The sequence below is a fragment of the Panulirus ornatus genome, chromosome 50 (assembly GCF_036320965.1).
Source record: "Panulirus ornatus isolate Po-2019 chromosome 50, ASM3632096v1, whole genome shotgun sequence".
In the NCBI taxonomy this organism is placed as follows: Eukaryota; Metazoa; Arthropoda; class Malacostraca; order Decapoda; family Palinuridae; genus Panulirus; species Panulirus ornatus.
Window position 1 is genome coordinate 9,461,141 of NC_092273.1, and position 20,962 is coordinate 9,482,102.

At 42.7% G+C, this 20,962-nt stretch overlaps 1 protein-coding gene across 6 annotated transcripts in view; it reads left to right on the top strand.

The window, feature by feature from the left end:
- Nucleotides 1-20,962, top strand: part of Cad88C (cadherin 88C) — a 313,587-nt gene that overhangs the window by 262,913 nt on the left and 29,712 nt on the right. For all 6 annotated transcript variants that reach the window (XM_071691381.1, XM_071691383.1, XM_071691384.1 and 3 more), the window contains 5 exons: nucleotides 1,177-1,304; nucleotides 1,541-1,663; nucleotides 1,820-1,968; nucleotides 4,521-4,681; nucleotides 6,780-6,929. In XM_071691381.1, the coding sequence (XP_071547482.1) occupies nucleotides 1,177-1,304; nucleotides 1,541-1,663; nucleotides 1,820-1,968; nucleotides 4,521-4,681; nucleotides 6,780-6,929 (711 nt within the window). The remainder of the gene's footprint in view (nucleotides 1-1,176; nucleotides 1,305-1,540; nucleotides 1,664-1,819; nucleotides 1,969-4,520; nucleotides 4,682-6,779; nucleotides 6,930-20,962) is intronic.

The following is a 20,962-nucleotide window of genomic DNA, read 5'->3' on the forward strand; positions in this document are numbered from 1 at the left end:
ATAGTTCCTGGAAGGATAATTAAACCAAATGTCTAGGCAGTTCGGTCAGTATGTTCAAATTATAGTTTATCTCTAGGATAGGTTTGAGGTTGGCTAGGATCAAGGTTCTCCTATATGGGGGTAAGGTAAGGGTGTTTGGTCTGATAGTTTCAATCCTACCCTCTCCTTCCTCTTCAACCCCCCCCCCCTCCTCTCTCTCTCTCTCTCTCTCTGAGATAGCATTACCAGTAATACGAGTCTGGTTATTGGGAGGAAGAGTGACGACTCGGTGAACCAGCATTTTAAAGTAGCTGTGAAGTCACTCCTTTGGTCCAAGTCCTTTCTTTCTGCCTCACCCACATATGGTATGCTGGCATTTATATCATTGTCTCAGTCTTACAAATAACACTTCATGTAATTCACAAAACTTGTTTTTATGTACCTCATCAACTATTTGTAGTGTGTTGCAAGCTATCAATGTCTTTAGGCAAAATCTTGTTGTAAGTACTCTTAAATGAAAAACTTTTTCTTTCCCATCATATCCTTTTCGCTTTCCATATGTGATTGAGTTATTGTGTAGAAGAGAATGTGTTACACTTAGAGGTTCTTAGGTTCCTTTGGTCAGCAGTTTGAGAAAGATTCATTTTTCATGATGAAGGAACTCTTGTAGGACTTGTCAGATTTTTCAAGAGAAAGTTAGATATCATTTTTCTACACATCATAATAGATATTTTTGGAAATCTCCATGATTGCAGAAACTGTTCTTGTACTACATAGGTTAGGTTGGTTAGTCCACAAATAAAATGTTGCAAGGAAAGTAAACGTACTGTCTACCTTTCCCATTCTGAATGCTTCATTGATTTTGTAAGCATTTTAAGATGTGTTTAAGAATTGAATAGTATGGATATAATCCAGATTTTTTTCATTTGCTCATTACTCTACCGGCAGTAAATCTAAAAGCATATCTGGTATTTGCCAAATTAATTGATAAATCATAAACAGTATTATTGTTAGGAGCTGGCTTTCTTATACTGTCATTGCTAGTTTGAAATACATTATGGTGAAAATTATGATTTTGGATTTCAGACTCTTTTCCCAGCCTTTCCCACTGAAAGGTTGGTGTGTCTTAGTTTTCTGTTGATGGTACATCAGAGTGAAATGAAAGTTCTAATGTTTGATTTTCATTTTATTTTCTAGGTTTTGATCCCAGAGGATGCAGCACTGGGGGCAACAGTTGCATGGGTGCAGGCCAGGGACCCAGACAGTGGTAACTTTGGCACTCAGGGCATCAGATACACTGACTTGAGGGGTGCTTTAGCAGATAAGTGAGTACCCATGCTTGCTTGATGTCTTTATCCCAAATATTTTTTAAAAAAGATGTAAGTAAAATTTTCTGATGACAGATGTTGCATTTTTTAGTGATAACATTTCTTCCAGTTTTGTACTTGCTATGTTTTAGTAATGTAAATGATATCAGATACTTCATTACATTTGAGCACACATACAACAAATGAATGAGATTAGCACATGTTTCAGCATCTACAATAATCATTACCTACAGGCTGAAGATGAACCCAGAGACAGGTGTGATAGTCTTGAAGGAGTCAGGAGCACTCGACCGGGAAAGTGTGGCTGAGCATTACCTCACAGCTGAGGCCAGGGATGATCTTGGCAGAGGCAACAGGTTTGGCATGGAATATGTTAGTTAAATTTTATTGATGACTATAAGGCTTATTAACTGTTATAGAAGTTGTTATAATCCACCAAAATGAATTATTATGCCATATTCTGATATTTAGGAGTTGTAAAAGATGATGTGCCTGCTAACCCTTTCTCACAGGAATTCTGTGGTGTTGAAGGTGGTAGTAGAAGATGTCAATGATCACCCACCAGTGTTCCTCCAGCGTCAGTATGAAGCTCGCCTCTTAGAAAATTCAGATGCTTTTCCAGAACCCTTTGTTGTCAGTGCCAGAGACAATGACCTTAATGGTAGGTAACAACAGAAAGTATTTTTAACCCGTTGCTCCTATGTGTGATATGGTAGTAATATTGAGAAACGAGTGAGAAGAGGATGACTTGCCCAGTGTAAGCCACAAGCATGTTGAAAATTTTGATTTTTCAACAAACCATAAGTGTGGAATTACATGAGTCATACTGATGCAATGAAATATCAAGTAACTACTAACATATACAAAGATCTTCACACAATTTTTGTTTTCCTTATCATTTTTGGCGCTTTGCATATATGCTTATCTTTACACCATTACTGTATCTCCGTCCAAAGCATCATCAGATCTTTGCCTTATGCTTTGAAATATCTCCATACTCCTTACAAGCATTGCCATGTTTAATCTCCCAGTGTTTAGAAGTACATTGAAGTTGATGGAGGTGGACTTCAAATCACTGCTTTCACCTGTGGTAAAATGTATCTGCAACAAATTATCCTTGAAATGGAACAATAGCTGCCTAACAGTCTAGTCTTGCCAGACAGCCTTTTTTGGTTCGAACTCTCTTTCAGGAATTCATACAAGTTACATGCTAGCACTAGAAATAGAACCCCAGTCAAGACTTAAGTAAAACATATATAAAAGCCTGAAATCAAGCTAAAGACTATCAGTGGTGTAAAAAAATATAGTGGTCTCATTCTTGGTCAAACAGCAACAAATCATGCTGATTTTTTTACTACAACTAACCCAATCCTTTCATACTATCTATTACATGCCAATGCAACAACATCTCAAGATAAGGTAATCACCTTGGTTCCATTATTCAGAAAATTCATTCTTTATTATATTTAGATGTGATTACCCTCCTCAGCCCAATCTCAGTAATCATACCCATACGCTAACCCTTGAATTTTTTGTCCACAGTGGTGTACCCTTGGACTCCCTAATACCAACAGAATTCCTAGTTTAAACAGTGCTCCTTCTACTGCTTAAAACTTGATTGCTTCAGTTCTGTACGTTGCTTTATGCTTTTTAGCCTTTCTCTGTCCAGTGCTTCTTTCTCAGCCTCTTGGAAGCTTAACATACTGACATTCCCAAATTGGGTGATATGTCTGCTCCATCAGTTATGAACTGATAGTTTTACAGTTGATATCTCTTCCTAAAAACTACCATAGATAGACTGTCCAAAAGACTGTAAGATGAACTAACATTAGTCACACTTGTTGGGTTTTATTGGGTAAGTTTCTTTTTCAGTTTTGATATTGCTCTTAACAATAAGAAATATTTTTTTATTGTAGAAATTTCCAAATTGATTTAACATAATGCTTTATACAAATAACCCACAGATAGGTGTTCTTCACCTTTAAATCTTTTAAGTCTTTAATACTAGAGTTTTCAGGGCTCTCTTCTTGTCCTTACGTCTTCTTCTTTTAGGCAGCATTAAGAAGACTACTCTGTAATCTTCAATCATTTTCTTATTGATTCCCTTAATGTAACTCAGTGCTGATATCATAGATATCACACAGTAGGGACAACTTGCGTACTTTGTAGTATGCTTGAAACTCATCTTCTGACCATTTCTAGCCAGAAAACTAGTATCAACCACCTCTCATCTTCAGCAGCACTCCAGATGCATCATTCATGAACATTAGAGTTGCAGGATTGATGATAGTCTCATGTGCAATCACTCCATATGTAATTGTAGTTGTTGTGCCTTTAAATATTTTTCTTACCTTTCCCCAATTTATAATATTCTCTTAATTGCCTACCTAACTTTGTGATACAAAGAACACACTAGCAAAGTCAGATGATTAATTGTTACCCACTTCATTCCATCTTGATTTTCAGATGAAGTTATTCTGTTGAAATAGTTTTAGATCTGAAAGGTTCCTTGTTGTTAGGATGTAACTCTGTTGAAACAGATTTAAATCTGAAAGGTTCCTTGTTGTTAGGATGTAACTAATTTTGGAAGTGTTTTGTGATGGTCATGTAAAAGCTGCTGGAATGAGAGTAGTTAAATGGGTTTTCCAAGAAACTATGTAACGTTTTTATTTGGTAGCTAAACCATTGGGGTTTTATTTACCAAAAACCCCATTATGCAAAAAAGAATGAAAGTATATAAATTATTTACTGAAACAATGTTTTATATAAGTATTTTTTGGTGTTCCATTCCATTTATGAAGATACCAGAGGCTTTAAAGATTAACTTTATATTTAGCAAAATATTTAGATTAGTAGTTTTCTTTTTCATGCTTTTTATATATTTTGACCAACTCTTTCCATTTTAGGAACACTTCTTACAGATATTTACCTTGTTTTCATAACCATCAGTATTTCAGAATGTTTACAAACATCATTTATCTCATCTCGCATAAAATGCAAGGAAAGATTTGCTTATAGGTCATGAGGATAAAGAGGCAGTGCATTAGGGAGTTATCTTGTGCACCTTTCATACATAAGTTTTTTTGAATAAAAAGGAGTGATAGAAGTAATATTGGTCTTCAGTTTTCACCCTGCTTTGTTTACATGGTAGTTTTGTGTACTACTAGATTTGCACATTTACCTCCTCATCTCATTGTTCTTATTTTCATCTAGGGACTATGAACCATGAAGTTCGATACACCATCCTGAGTGGGAACCCCAAGAATAACTTCACAATCCATCCACTCACAGGAGAGATTAGGCCCTCAGCACCCCTTGATTTTGAGGCCATAGATCAAGAGGGAGATATCAGATATTTTAATCTCACCATAAAGGTATGGAGCATTAGCGTTTGTTTATTTGTGATATCAGAATGTGTACAACAGTTGTATTTTAGTTACAGTTTTATAAGTGGACTAGGATGATATATCTTATTGACCTGTGTTTATTGACCCCATCCATAAACAGGTTAAACAGCTTTGGTAACCTCATACACATTTGCTACAGAACCACTCATCCTCCTCTCTTCCTATCAGCACACATGCTGTACTGTCTTATTGCCTCACTGTTTTTAGAAGTTTTCCTCCAGCAACCTGTATTCGTAATATCTTCCACAAAGCATCTCTGTAAACCTTATCATATAGACTCTTCAGATCCAGAAATGCCACGTAGAAAGTGTATTTTTCTTTAAGTATCTCATAAAAATTCTTCAAAGCAAACATCTGAGCCGCACATCTTATACTGTTCCTGAAACCTCATTGTTCCTCCCCAATCAGATGCTCCACCATCATCCTCTCAATTGTCACTCAGATAAAACTTACAAGGTACTTGCAGCAAACTTACACCTCAGTAATTTAATCATTCAATTTTGTACCCCTTACCTTTATACAGTGGCACTATACGAGCATTCTGGCAAACTGTAGGCACCTAAGGGCCATACATACTCTGGAAATCTTATATCCAATTAACAAATAGGCACCCCCTATCTTAAGAAATCAACTCCAGTCCCATCCACTTAAGTCACTTTGCCTCATTTCATCGTATGCAAGTCTTTCACCACATCCCTTATTTCATCAGACCACCTGAAATGACTCTCACTTCACACACCTCCAAGTCTAATCTACCCCACATCTGCCACCATGTCATCTAACACATTCAGCATTCCTTCAAAAGTCTCACCCTGTTAACCCCAACTTTCAAATGGCTTATACCAAATTAGTTGATTTGCACAAGAATGTTAATATTCATATGTACCAGATGCCATTGTTGATATTTTTTGACCATTAGAAAATCATATGCTTGTCACCTACCTGGAGGTCTGATAGAAATACAGTTCAAAGCATTACTTCATAGACCAGAATACCTTTTCCTGTATGCATTCACCTGAGTTGTTAGTGTAACTCATAATCTTTGTAACTGAAAAGCAGATAACTGATTTTTGTTTCTGCTATCTGGAAATTTAGTTGGTTGTGCTGTCTGAAGATTCAGTGTTCTGAGAAATCAAAATCATATAGCATGAAACTGCTGGTATTCCTTTGGCTAACAGTGTTTGCCATGTAGGATTTCATTAACAACTTGGAAGTGTATTTAGTGAGTGGTGTAGTCCAGGATATCTTGCATTAGTGAGATTCTTGAAAAGTAAAATACTGTGAGGAAGTAGTTACAGATTAAGATCATGTGGGAGTGAGTATATTGCACTGTCCAAGTGAGTCTCGAATATACAAATGGCTGTCATTTGTTACAAGAGTTCATTTCTTGCCATGAAAAGTAATTTTGTACAGTATCCATATCCCTTGTTATAATAGTGTTTCATTTTCATAAAAGTAAGCAGCCAGTGGCAAACCCCAGAACTTAGAAATGCTCTCTTTTTGATACCCAGCTGTCTCACTTGAGGCAGCATCAGGTGTGGTTTATGTAAATCAGGTACACAAACACCAAAAAGTATTTAAATGCACTCATTCAAAAACTGGATGTAAGTGTGAGACCAAAACTGTTCTATATTTAAAGTAACCAAAGATAAGATAACTGTTAGGTGAGGTTTTCCTAGGTTCTGTTAATTTCCTGATGGTAGAGGATGTTAGGTGAGGTTTGCTAAGGTTCTGTTCATTTCAATAAATGTTTTTTCCATTTTTATGTCAATTTTCTCCTTATTTTCCTTAATCTTCATAGATCTCCTGACTATCAATGTATTTAATATTGTATGACTTCATAGTCATAATATTAGTCTTTAGGTTCATCAGTGCCCTTCTGCTTTGCTTCCAAGTCTTTAAAAAGTCCATAAATAAACATATGTTTTGCTTAGGTTTCTTCTGTAGTGCCCATAAACTACACGTTCCAAAATTTCTTATTTCTTTGATGGAGTCAGGTTATGTATGATTTTAACAACTAGATAGGGGAAACTAATGAATAATAACACACTGCCTTGTAACCCAGGCCTTTGATCTCGGGGAGAGGTCACTGAGCAGTGAGGTGCCCGTGGTTGTGTATGTGGCTGACGTAAATGACCACGCTCCACAGTTTGACCGACCCCTCTACAGGAAGGCGATCCCTGAGGACACTCCTCCTGGAACATCTGTCACTCAGGTAAGTTGTTTAGAGCAGTTGAGAAGTACAGGTTTGTGCTTACTGTTTTTCACATAAGAAATTGTTCGTAAAAGACAGGAATAAACAGGTTAGATGTATGGTCCTTTTTGTGTAGGGAAAGACTTAACGGGAGGTGGAAAGAACTAGTAATCATCCTCAGCTTTCTTCATGCAGGAAGTGAATCACAAAGAGTTTGAAAGCTGAGAAATACCTATCACCCTCTGTAGACTGGAAAGTGATTTGAGGACATAAAAGATTCCTATTTTTTTAAAACTGGAAGTGAGTACAGATGCAATATTTAAGTATTCACAAGGAAGACATAGTTGATGTATCTTTTATGTATGAAATTTTTGAAGATATAAGATGAATGGTAATATTACTATTTCCTGGAGAATATGAGTCATGAAATGCTATCACAAAAAAAGACGAAAAAAGTCTTCCATTTACATATGTGTGGGTTTGTTTGTATTTGTTACCTCATTGTGCATCAACATGGGGTGTTTTCCACTTGTGAAGCCCAGCGATCATAAAACCCCCTCCTCATAAGACAGAAACAACTTGATGTGTTGTAAAAATAGCTAGTAATCATATCGCATATTGACCAAGACTATCCTTGAGATGTATGACAGTTTTTTATTATTATTATTATTACTATTATTATTATTATTATTATTATTATTATTATTATTATTATTATGTTGGAGGCTCCAGTCGTGGACTAAAGTTCACATGAAGGTCAGGCCTCAGTGAAATAGAGCGAGGTTAATTAAAGTTAAAAAGAAGAGACAAGGGAAAGTGTTAACAAATTTTGGAGGAAATGAAAATTTTGTTTTTGTAATTTGCCAGGTCTTAGTTATTAGGAAAGATAAGTTAGAGATTCCTATAGCTTTGAGGAATAGGGAAAGAAATAGGTATCAAAACGGCCTATCCTTGAGTTGCCAGTGGCCCCACAATAATCATGTGACATAGCAGTTTGCCAAGTATTGTGTACGTTAAATATGTCGGGGTCATGGGAAGGGCCATTAATTTACTACCCGAGTTATTCAGCTTATTGGCAGCGGTCAAGTATGTAAGTTACTCTAACTCTACCTAATACATCCAAGACCTTGGCTGGATGTTTGCACATAACTTGTAATGTTCCGAGGTGTGATAATTACTTTGTTGGCAAAGTTTATGTGTGGCCTTTTCATGAGAAGGAAAATTCCCCCATGTCCACATCCTAGGAGGGATATTTCCCCACGCCAACATCGTTCAAAGAATATTCCCTCGCATCCACATTCAGAGAGGAAAATTTTTCCGTTTACATCCTTCAAGGAAAATATCCCCACCTACATTCTGCAAGGAAAATTTCCCAACGCATATATCATTGGGAGAAAAATTTCCCCATACCTGCATCCTGGAAGGAAAAATTCTCTGTGGCTACACACACACACACACATGAAATTCGTTCAGCTGAGTTGAAATATAACCAAATGAGCTTATTGTGACTTCATTTTAACTTTAAATTGTGTGAAGAAAAGCTTTTCACTTGCATAAGAAATTGGCGTAGGAGAAAACAGATTCGCAGACTAGATAAGTTAATAGATAGCAAACCAGGAAAAACAGAGATAACTGGCAGATAAGACGTAACACTGACCTCTGCCATCATGGTTACTGACCACAAACACCTCGTAGCAGCCTAGCAGGTCCCTTTACGGCCTTGGACAGTACAGTTCTTCACTAGATACATTTTGTATTCTAAATTACATGCGTAGAATTCAGTTGTATTTTTATCGAAAGCAGCGCCTTTTAAAAGAACAAACCCAGAAGAATTGTTCTAATAATGTGATTTTAAACGCTTGCAGACTCGCTAGCGTATCGACTATACTCACGACCACGCGATGTCTCGTCTTGAACAGTCTGCACTGTCATACAGCTTCTTAAAAACTGTCTGCTGTCCGAATTTGCTATAATCTCATTCGGTGCATTCCATTCATCCACCACTGTTGTGCTATAGAAGCACTTTTTAACTTTGTTTCTAGTAAATCAAGTCTTGTATTTCGTGTTATGGTTTCCGGTTGTTCTATCCCAGCATGTTCTGGAGATTGAGTTCCATCTACATCAACAAACAGGTTAATGTTTTATAGTAATGTCACTCTTCCCTGTTCTGTTGTCCATGATGGGGGTTCATTTAAGGCCTCTAGTCTTTCCCTTTAAGTCAGCTTTCCAATTCCGGTACCATCTTTGTTGCCTCCCGAGGACCTTCTTAAGTGTTTCTAAAGATGCGATGACCATCTGTGAGAAAGATATCCAAGTTTTGGCCAAATATAGGAAATGAGCAGCTTACTGAATATATACTTACCTGCTGGATCATGTATCAAGGTTTTGGTGGCTGTGGTGTAATAACAGAGTCTTTTTCTAACAGCATTCTGTAACACAAGGAGTTCCAAAGGATATTATATGTACAAGGGTAGTATTTCATTAGTTTTATAGTTACACATTTCAGTTTTGATAATGGCTTCATTAGTTAAATGAAACTGTATGTGGCTAGGTCATTTGCGCGGTTAACGCATGATTTTTCAAGAGTAAGAAGCTCATAGATTATCTGTCGTAATATTTGCTCTGAGATTCCGTGAAGGGAATTCGACGACTTTTGAATATCGCATGATACCCCGACGGCGAGGCGCCAACTCCCGCCAACGGGAGTAACAGTTGCTGTTTAGTGTTTTCGTATGCCGAGTTGTACCGTTGTCATTTTCCAAATCTTATCCATATTCATCCCCATGGTTCATATTAACATTTTCTTTAGTGACGAGGTTAAACGATGAACAAATTCAACCTCGTAGAATGCGATTGATGCTTTCCAGACTTCTTTTTTTTTCTGGTTTAAACTTGTGATAGTAGGGAGCGTCATGGTGTTCGTGATAACAGTCAGCACTTAGTTACAGGTAGGAAAAGTAAGATAAGACAACTGGCAGATTTGCCTCAGGGAATTTGGTGTCCCAGCCTGTAGGATTGGGTATATGGGGTTGGGTTTATGGGTCCTCTTCTGCAGAATTAAGTGCCACGAAAGTTGGATGGATGCCAGTATTCACATCATCCTCCTTAAGGAAATTAGATCGAAAATGGTGGTAGACTGATATAATACAGTTTCAGTTATGCTTAGCAATTATTGAACGCATAGAAGCGAGGCTTGCGTTGTAATTGGTTTATTCCTGGAGACAAAACGCTAACATGTTTAGCGATTCGTTTATCTATTAATCTTGGCGGTGGTTCTGTGCTGGAGGTTGAGCTGATAGTGGATATGAGGCGAGTTGACACTGGAAGTGATAGCTGGATGAGGCTGAAATGCATTTACTCGTTGGCATAGTCGCATTCGTTCCTCAAAAGGTGTTTAGTCAAGTTTATGGTTCTATTCACTGATAAATGGGTATGGTTTCTAGAATTTATAAGAAAAATTGATATGGAAGAGGGTGATATTTTAATGTGATACTGAGGTTTGGTTTTTGAATCAGCAACTAGTTCCTTAAAAAGTTGAGGACTTGGTCAGTTTGGTATGCTGTAGAATATAAGATTCATAAATTGATTATGGTATCTTATTTTTCGTCGTTATTGTAATTTGAAGGAGAATCGTAGTTTCGGAAAAAGACAATTGAGTATCTAATGTTACAGTTGATATGGCCGACCTTTTGTCGTTAGAGTTCATTATATAGTTAACCTTGACCACAGTTTCTACCATTTTAACTTACCAGTTTTTGATTTGTTTACCAGCACCATCAGGCAGTTTTAGCAGCTTAGCTGTTCTGCTTGCTTCCAGCTCGTACATGTTCAGACAGATCTAGCGGATAGCAATAGCATTTTTTTAATTTTCATCCGCCCTTGATGAGAAAAATGCTTCCTTTTTCTCCCTGTCAGAGATACTGGTTTCAGTCCACAATGGCTATCTCTGATATGCAGAGCACTTTTTTCATAAACTGCCGATAAGAATTAGTCTAGAGGAGGTGCTTGCATGCAAGTCCAAGGCTTGGATAGCACCTACTTGAAACCACGGAAGATCTCGGTGAATACTCAACCGTAGACTTTTCTATAGCCTAACTCGCCAAATATATTCACGGTCAAATTCACTCATCACTGGATTGTATGTAGGTTAATATTCAACGAATTGGATTCCTTTTTTTTTTTTTTTGTAAGCTTTTAACGAAACCTTTATCACCAGTCATGAATTTGCAATTTGATCATGTATTTCTTAATGTTGATGGAACGGCGTTTAAATTAAGACTCGTTTATACATGATACATATTTATCGTAAAAAAAGAGTATCGTAGTTTGTTGATTAGTGATTAGTTTTAATGACAAGTACACACCCTGATCGAGGTAAGTAGCTAAGTATTCATTCGGTTTCCTGTAGCTGAGTCCATTCAACCACGACTCATTCATTACATAGTTCTTAAACTTGATATTCATAACGCGTTCTCTTCAACCACAACTCGTGTTAATCATTCCACGGTTGTTCTTAAAACTGAATATTTTTGACTGTGTTTTGTATTCGCTTAAGAAACGAAAAGTTGAAATACTGAAAGGATCTGTAAAGTTCGTCTTCGCTTCCCGAGGAAGAAAGGAAGTGGATGTGGTGTGAGTGTGGCAACAGCAGGGGGTAAGGACACCCTGCGGCAACTTTAGTAGGTTCTCCCCAACGGGAAGTGTTAGTCATGCGTTTGTATGTTTTCACTCTTTGGCTGAACTTGGGTCAGTGAAACGTTGATACTAGTTGTTATATTTTATTATTATTATTATTATTATCATTATTATTATTATTATTATTATTATTATTATCATCATTGTTGTTGGTTGTTATTGTAATTTTTTGACGTGGTGAGCGATGGCGGTGGCTTGAGGTGCGTCATGTTCATGGACGGTTGATATAAGGGTCTGCCTGACTGACACATTGTTCCACGTCTTTGTTATCCGTTGGAATTTTTCTGTTGATTTGTTGTGAAACTTTTATTGATTAGGGTTGGGCAGATTTACTGGAAGTGAAGAAAATTTTGGACAGTATTTAAGAAAGTCTGGCTTACGCCCTTACGATGAATGTGTTAACCATGAGAAGATCTGTCACGGTGATAGAAATGTAAAAAGAGTAGCTACTACTGAAAGAAATGATAAGCCGATTCTAAGAGGAAGGTTGAGTCATACTGGGAGAGAGAACTTGGTGCTTCTGATTACTAATAATGGCTATCTTAGTTTACTCAGTTAAGTCTCCGTCTATGAAGCACACCTAACGTTCGAAGTTTAAATCATGGCTTCATTAGCGACGTTTATTATACTTTCTAATTGCTTTTGAGACACCCCTGAAGTGGACGGTTATCACTGCAGTCTCGATATGATAAGGGTTATCAGATATCTGATGAGATTGCAGGTTATGGATTATGGTGCTGGTGTGTCGGAGACATAAGGCCTTGAGGCAGCGAGCGGTGCGGGCGTCGCCCTCACACGGCCCGAGGGACCGCGCCTCACCAACACATTAAAATCGTCTCGATTTTTTCTTAATACAGTGCACGTAACAAGAGCCTTAGTTAAGAAATTTATGGACTACAAGTGTTTTGGATACAAGAACCACTCACGACATGTGGCTGAACGCCAGGGAGTTCGACGTGGAGGAGCTGGGAGTTCGGTACTTTCGTGCGGTGGGCGTGACAACGAAGTCACTGCTTGAGACCATGGTCGCCATGTTGTTCCTCACATGTACCACGCGTGGTTGCAGGTCAGTGCGGGAGTATTGCACTAGACAGCTGAAGTGGAGACGGTCGGACATGAGAAGTATTTTCACCGATAGGGAAAGGCAGAGTCTGCAGGCAGATCCCACTAAGGCGCCCTTCGGCGCGGACCTGAACATAAAGCTTCTGACGAAGGTGTGGACCGGGCTGGGCGAGGACGTGGCGAAAACAGTCGAGGATCTGAGAAGGCTGACGCTGACGGCCATCCACGATCCATCTCGCATCATCAGCAGGGAGCACTTGTGGAAGGACTTCGACCAGCTCTTCTCCAAGCAGAAAGACCTGGCGCACAGTGTGCTAAGGTATTGTCAAACATTATTGGAGGAATCGCTGTCGTCTCTGTTCAAGGAAAGAGTGGTGCTAAAACGAGGGTATGGAGCGATGCATAAGGAACTAATGTCAGCTCAGGATATCATTCGTTTCGCACCGCTCGATAGAGCGGTTGCAGACATGGAACTGACGTATCATCTGCTCAACATCGTCCAGGGTAAGGTCCCAGACCTCAGCAGCTCGTTGTCTGTACATAAAATGTTGAATTATATATTAGAGAAAACTAACACTTTAGACCAGTTTGGTCGACGGCTCGACATGTACAGAGAACGAAACATGGAATTAGCGGCACAAATTGAGGGGATCAAGAAACTATACGTGAACTTGATCGATATGGGTAGTTTGTATGATATCATAGATGAGCTGAACTACATTGGCGGGACGAATGTCAGCAAACAAGACCTCCAGGAGTGGCATCAGACACTCTCCAGCCTTCGGCAAGAGCGGAGGGAGCGACTGAAGGTGGTGGGCAGGTCCGAACTGTTGTCACACAGCGCGTGGGGCGACGCTGGCATGTACGACGTCAGCAGATGGCTCTTAACCAAAAGGGCCACCACTGTGAATGTCGAGAAGGTGTACTCACTCATCAGGAGACGCGACACCAACGAGATAACCACAGCAGACGATTTCTTCAGTCTCCAAGTGCCTCAGGCGATCGTCCTCTCGGGCCCGATGGGGTCTGGCAAAACGTGCTTGCGTCGGTATTTATTTAACAAGTGGCGTATCGGTTCCCCGTCGATAAGGTGTTTATCAGGATTCCAACTGTTCCTACCCCTAACATCAGGGAACCTTCGCTCAGGCTCTTTTCTCCACCACGTAAGGAGAAACGTATTCCCAAGAGCCCTGGCTGGTCTGGAAGACATGGAGGTTCTAGACACTCTTCAGCAATTGAGAACCTTGCTTTTTATAGACATCACGACGTCCGGGGGAACAGGAGGCGTCGCCGCAGCTGTCGAGGAACTGATCACAGCTTTGGGGAGAAGTACGGTGATCGTGACGGTACGACCGGAGAAGACGAAGGAAACATTACAGATCTTCAGGAATCTCAAAATTAAACCTCTAATGGCTGACATACTGCCTCTGGCAGGATCTCAACTGAAGGCCCTGTGCCTTGATTTCTTCGGAGTTTTACTTTCGCCAGAACACTTGACGGGGACAGACAAGTTCGGGAAACATCATGGTCATCTTCAACGAGGAAGACTTCCAGTTGTACCATCCTCCAGGACCTGTGGTCACATATATGGCGGTGGTAAGCCCGTTAGTTGTCTGCACCACAGGTGCGCTTCTGATAAGTTAGGTGACATTGAGAACAGAGTGAAAAAGTTCATGGAGAAGCTCATGTCGGAGAAGAGAGAAGAGGAGCTGCTGTATCCTCTGCCATTGGCTTACATGATAATGCTCTGGCTGGAGGAACCCAGGAAGCTAAATGGTGTGCGGACGGTGTCGCATTTGTTCGAAGAGGTGATTGCCTTCTGCGAGTCTGAGCTGCGCGCCAAGATGCAGGTATTATGTGTCGCAGAGAAAAAAGAAATAAGCAGGAAGAGTAAGGAGACAATGAACGAATTATTTCACGTGGCGTCAAGAATGTTTAAGAACGGATCCGCGTTGGTACCAAACGCAAGGCATGACACTAGAGAAGACCTCAAGGTATCTGATGCTTACGCAGACGGCCTTTTCCCATTCCTCATAAGCTTCGGTCAGACTGACGCCCACCAAACTAAGCCCCAGCACAGGTTCCTCCATCCCAGTTTGATTGACATGTTACATGCCTGCGATATTACCGTAGTGCTAAGTCACGAAAGGGCCAAACATATCTATTTCAAGCCTGACTTGCCAGATGTTTTACCCCTTTCACTTGTTGAGAGACTCGGCGGTAGGTACTTGAATGTACTCAAGTATCTCTGTGGATTCTCGTCGAGAAAGCACCCTTTAAGAGCCGCCACAGCGACTTACATAGTGAGGTTAGTGAAGTGTGCCGGTGTCGACGCGGAAGACTACTGTACATGGGAAAGCTTTCTGCGTGAGGGGGCGTGGTCGCAAGAACTGAAGAGAGCCATTTCGGACGCGTTGGCAAGAAGCCACACTTGGAAGGTACCAGCTCGCGGATCCTACAGTGACACCGGTTCCGTGTCTCGGCTCGTGACCCACGGAGTGTACCAGCCTCGTTCGGTTATCATAACGACCGAGGCTCCTGAGGAGGTCATCAATATGCTCTTATCTCGGCCCGACGTTGATGTCGTGGTACCTCCTCCTCCAGGATTGCAGAGCATGAGTGAGGCGCGGGAGCAGGACGCACTCCTGAAGGCCCTCCGTAAAGCCAGCAGCGTCTCAGAGCTGTGGGGTAAGCTAGGGCTGGAAGGGGCACTCGCCCTGGCCTCCATGAAGCGTCTGCACACCATGCATGTCCACCTCTCCTCCCTGACTGCCTTCATCGCCCTGAGCGAGAGCGTGAAGTCCTGCCAAGCTCTTCGAACGTTGCACCTTTACCTAGACCTGCCGGCCGCCACCACCACTACTACACCTGTTCGCACCCTTCCACCCCTGCAGTGCCCTACCTCCGCCTCCGTGTGCCTGTCGCTGTATGGTATCACCGACGACTCTCTGGAGTGGGTGGTGGTCATCACCAGGAGCCTAAGGCGCCGCTGCCAGGAAGTCAACCTCACCCGCAGCCGCCTCTCGTCCCTCGCACTGCAGCAGATCAAGGATCACCTTCACCCGACGCCAGTGCATGTGTCAGGCTGAGGTTTGTTCGCGTCCTGGGAACTATTACCTGTATGTGTTAGACATTTCTGACGAGTCTTGATATTCTAAGTCGTTGACTTGATCAGTTTTGTTCCCTGTGGATAATCCACATCTGAAAAAGTGGGATGATGACCAGAAATGCTCATGATTTATCGATCGCTTGGGAAATCCTGCGACTGAGAAAAAAAAAAGATTGTCGAGACCGAGATGGAAGGTGTAGTCGTAGGCGAATGACCAGTCGAAGTGGATGAGGTGCTCATGAGGAGCTCCCTTACTGCCGACCTGGTGTCTCTCTACTTGATATGAAGCACCGTAATCGTAAGTAACCACTCCTATTGTCTTTTTTTTTTGCTCTCCTCTATACTAGTTGAGTGGCAGTACGTCATCTCGATCCTTGGGATTGTGTGAGGTTAGGTAGTTAGGCTTTACGTGTTCTAAATGCCTGAGGAGTAACTTAGTTGTTTGACGAGAGGCGTGGTTGGTGGATGTGGGAGTTCTGTCTGAATGGCGCCGTCAGGAGAGACAACGGATGTGGTGTTATTTTAATACCGGTGATGATGATGATGATGTCACAATTGTGGGGGAGACCTTGCTCGTGTGATGGTTCTGCCTGGCGTGACGGTCAGTGACGAAAACCGCTGTTCGTATTGCGCTGTTACATACATGGCTGTGGTGTGGCATTTCCCTCCTATATTATCAGCGGTAAGATAATGCCGCTTCCTCCTCCAGTCCTCTGCGGGGGGTCGAGACGCCGCTGATCTAAGTTGACAACAGCGGGAGCAGCAGCAGCAGTGGCAGGTTGAACAGCAGAAGCCACAGCAGCAGCTGAGACGCCGTGCACGTCTGTGCATAATCCCGTGAAGTGTCTGTTGCTGTCGTGGGAAGCCCTTTAACTGCTTTCGCGATCGGACGAAATCGTGCCGTGATATGTAATCCCCAAATAATCCCGTAGGAGGTGGTGATCCATTATCCCCAACTCCTCCCGCTTATCAACACCCGGAGCGTCCCTCCACGACAAAGCGACACTCACTCGGAAGAACGGGGGAAATTTTTTTTTTTTCATATGTCTGTTGACATCATTGCCAGTTGCATTGAACGCTCGGCTTTGTCAACGTTACTGTTGAGGCACCTTGGGTTGACCGGTTGCCGCAGGTGTTTGTGTATGTGACGAGCAGCAGCACCCACCTACCTCTTCATGGTATTTCCCTTGACTCACAGTGCACAAGGTCAGTGGGAGACATTGTCTCGAGAGAGTTTATGATTAAATACCTCGGCTGGGGGGGTTGAGTGGTGTGTCGTGTCGTCTGCTTAACTCAACGCCCACAGGGGATGAACTAAGTGGAGCGACCTACCTCGACATTATATATATATATATATATATATATATATATATATATATATATATATATATATATATATATATATATATATATATATATATATGTATGTATGTATAGACATAAAGATATGTTCCCAACTGATGAACATGGTCCAAGTCGTACTTAAATAGACACAGAAGTTTATCTGTTATCCAGATCCTTGCCTGGCTTGGTATTTCCCTAGACTTGGGGAGTGTCACCAGCTATTAAGGTTGTAATATGCTTAATGTAAGTCATGTTGTGATGACGTGACTCTTGTGTTTGTGTGTGTGTGTGTGTCTGAGTTTACCCCTATACTGCTGTGTGCTTGTGTATGCATGTCCATGTTTGTTCATGCAATTGTGTATTGTTTTGTCTCGGTGTGTACGTAATGTATAGTCCACTATCGTGCGTATGAGTAATCTCCATATCTCTCACTCATAAGGGCCAGTATCCTGTGGTGTGGTGGCGCTTTTCCGGTTGTGTGGTTGCGAGAGGGTGTGTGTGTGTGTGTGTGTGTGTGTGTGTGTGTGTGTGCTCACTCACGGTGTGGGTCTATCAGTTGTGTGTCTTCCAGTGTAAGGATATGGTGGTCGCTCTGCCAGGCCGCCCGGCGTTGTGGAAGTAAACATTCAAGCCGTTCGCTCGAGGCTCGGTGATGTTTGCGCGTGAATGCCGATGACTTTGCTGTATAAGGAAAGACGTGTGAGAGTTGTGAGCGTCGGAACCGCAAGGAAGTGCCAGTCAAGACATACTTCATCACACGATCATGGCCGAGACGATCTTGCGTGGCGATTTCGAACAGAATTTGGTCAAGTTTACGCTAGCCGTGAACAGGGGTAGCAGACGATGCTACGAGGAGGCCTTTAGCCTACTGTACCAGGCATGGGGACGTGGGAGGAGTTACGAGTCGCTGCAGGACTTCTGCGTTCACGCCCTTGGCTGGAGGAGAGAGGACGTGGTCAACTTGCTCTGTGAAGCACAGCTCGGGTTCGTAGACGCCCCCGGTGTGAGGTGTGTCACGCACAAGCCCGACGACTCGAGTACGCCCAGTTCGCCCGCAGGTGTCGCTGCTACGTCCGGTGTCCCTCAGGAACCAGAGGGTCCGCGCGAGGACGCGACGCTCGTCTACGGAGGCTGCCACCTGATCAAGTCAGGCAGAAGGAGCACACGGAGGGAACGACCATCGCGGAAGAGACCCGCGAGGACGGACGTCGCCGTAAGACCGCTGTCCCTGATGGAGGCCGACCGCGTCCCTCACACGGCGCCAGATTCCCCAAGCGAGATCTCGGACGATCCAGATCATCAAACACAGGCTCCTGTCCACGCGGCTAGATTTACGGTCGTGCCGATCCCCGAACACTGCCCCTTTCCAGGAGGTTGCAGTCGTGTTGCACCATCAGACCTGGAAGTCGTTCGTGTTGCACCATCGGAGCAGAAGGCTGTATATTCACCACCACCTGGGGGAGAGATCGCTAGCGTTGCGCCATCAGCGCAAACCACCGATCGAGTTGCACCCTCGGGAAAAGAGGGCTGCTGTCTTGTGCCGTCTGCACAAGGGGTTGTTGCCCATGTCACGCCATCGTCAGGACGAGAGGCCGACCACGCTGCGGTATCAGGGCAAGAAATCCAAAGTGTGTCGTCAAAGGCAGTGGACACCAATCATGCACCATCAGAACAAGCTGCCACTAATTCTGCACCATCAGAACAAGCTGCCACTAATTCTGCACCATCAGAACAAGCTGCCACTAATTCTGCACCATCAGAACAAGCTGCCAGCAATTCTGCACCATCAGAACAAGCTGCCACCAATTCTGCACCATCAGAACAAGCTGTCACCAATTCTGCACCATCAAAACAAGCTGCCACCAATTCTGCACCATCAAAACAAGCTGCCACCAATTCTGCACCATCAGAACAAGCTGCCACTAATTCTACACCATCAGAACAAGCTGCCACCAATTCTGCACCATCAGAACAAGCTGCCACCAATTCTGCACCATCAGAACAAGCTGTCACCAATTCTGCACCATCAGAACAAGCTGCCACTAATTCTGCACCATCAGAACAAGCTGTCACCAATTCTGCACCATCAGAACAAGCTGCCACCAATTCTGCACCATCAGAACAAGCTGCCACTAATTCTACACCATCAGAACAAGCTGTCACCATTTCTGCACCATCAGAACAAGGTACCACTAATTCTACACCATCAAAACAAGCTGTCACCATTTCTGCACCATCAGAACAAGGTACCACTAATTCTACACCATCAAAACAAACTGCCACCAATTCTGCACCATCAGAACAAGCTGCCACTAATTCTACACCATCAAAACAAACTGCCACCAATTCTGCACCATCAGAACAAGCTGCCACTACTTCTGTACCATCAGAACAAGCTGTGACTGATTCTCCACCATCAGAACAAGCTGCCACTCCTTTTGCACCATCAAAGCAAGCTCCCACCAATTCTGCATTATCAGAAGAAGCCCCCACCTATTCTGCGCCTTCAGAACAAGCTCCCACCAATTCTGCACCATCAGAAGCCCCCACCAATTCTGCGCCATCAGAACAAGCTTCCACCAATTCGGCACAATCAGAACAAGCTATCACCAATTCTGCACCTTCAGAACAAGCTGGCACCAATTCTGCACCATCAGGACAAGCTGCCACTCATTCTGCACCATCAAAACAAGCTGCCACTCATTCTGCACCATCAGAACAAGCTGAGGAGGCTTTACCATCAGCAAAAGTTGTCCAGATTGTACCATCGAAACAGCAAGCCAACTTTATTGCTGGATCAGAAGAAAGGGTAGACCATGGTAAACCATCAGCCAGGAGGATTGCTCTGTCACCAGAGGCCGCAGGTGTTGCACAGCCACAACACGAATCAGACGTTGTTTTAACACCAGAAAGGGTTGACAGTGTTTTGCCACCACCAGAAAGGGTTGACAGTGTTTTGCCACCACCAGAAAGGGTTGACAGTGTTTTGCCACCACCAGAAAGGGTTGGCAGTGTTTTGCCACCACCAGAAAGGGTTGGCAGTGTTTTGCCATCACCAGAAAGGGTTGACTGTGTTTTGCCACCACCAGAAAGGGTTGACAGTGTTTTGCCACCACCAGAAAGGGTTGACAGTGTTTTGCCACCACCAGAAAGGGTTGACAGTGTTTTGCCACCACCAGAAAGGGTTGACAATGTTTTGCCACCACCAGAAAGGGTTGACAATGTTTTGCCACCACCAAAAAGGGTTGACAGTGTAATACCATCAACAGAAAGGGTTGACAGTGTTTTGGCACCACCAGAAAGGGTTGACAGTGTAGTATCATCAACAGAAAGGGTTGACAATGTAATACTATCAACAGAAAGGGTTGACAATGTTTTATCACCAATAGAAAGGGCTAACAGTGTTTTGCCATCAACAGTTAAGGTTTACAGTGTTTTACCACCAACGGAAACGGTTGACAGTGTATTATCACCAGTGCACGTGGTGAAGTTCACCGTGTCATTATCACAAAACGCAGACAGCGCTGCACAATCAACAGAGAACGTGGTCGACGGCTTGGCGCTACCAGAACAAAGAGCCGACAGTGTTTCATTAAGGCAAGAGGCCGCATGGAGCGAGCCGTCAGAAGCCAAGTGTAGCAGTGTTGGTTCATCAGCAGAGGAGGTTAACAGTGTTATATCGCCAGCGGAGGACGCGGACGTGGGTGTATCGCCACCACAAGAGGTGAGGCTCTCAAGCGTTATCGTAGAAGCCCGACAAGCACTGAAGGATCCTAACGGGTGCCCTCTCGGCAACTTCCACATCCCCGACTCTCGCCAAGACGGTTTGCTGAGTTCCGAGCTG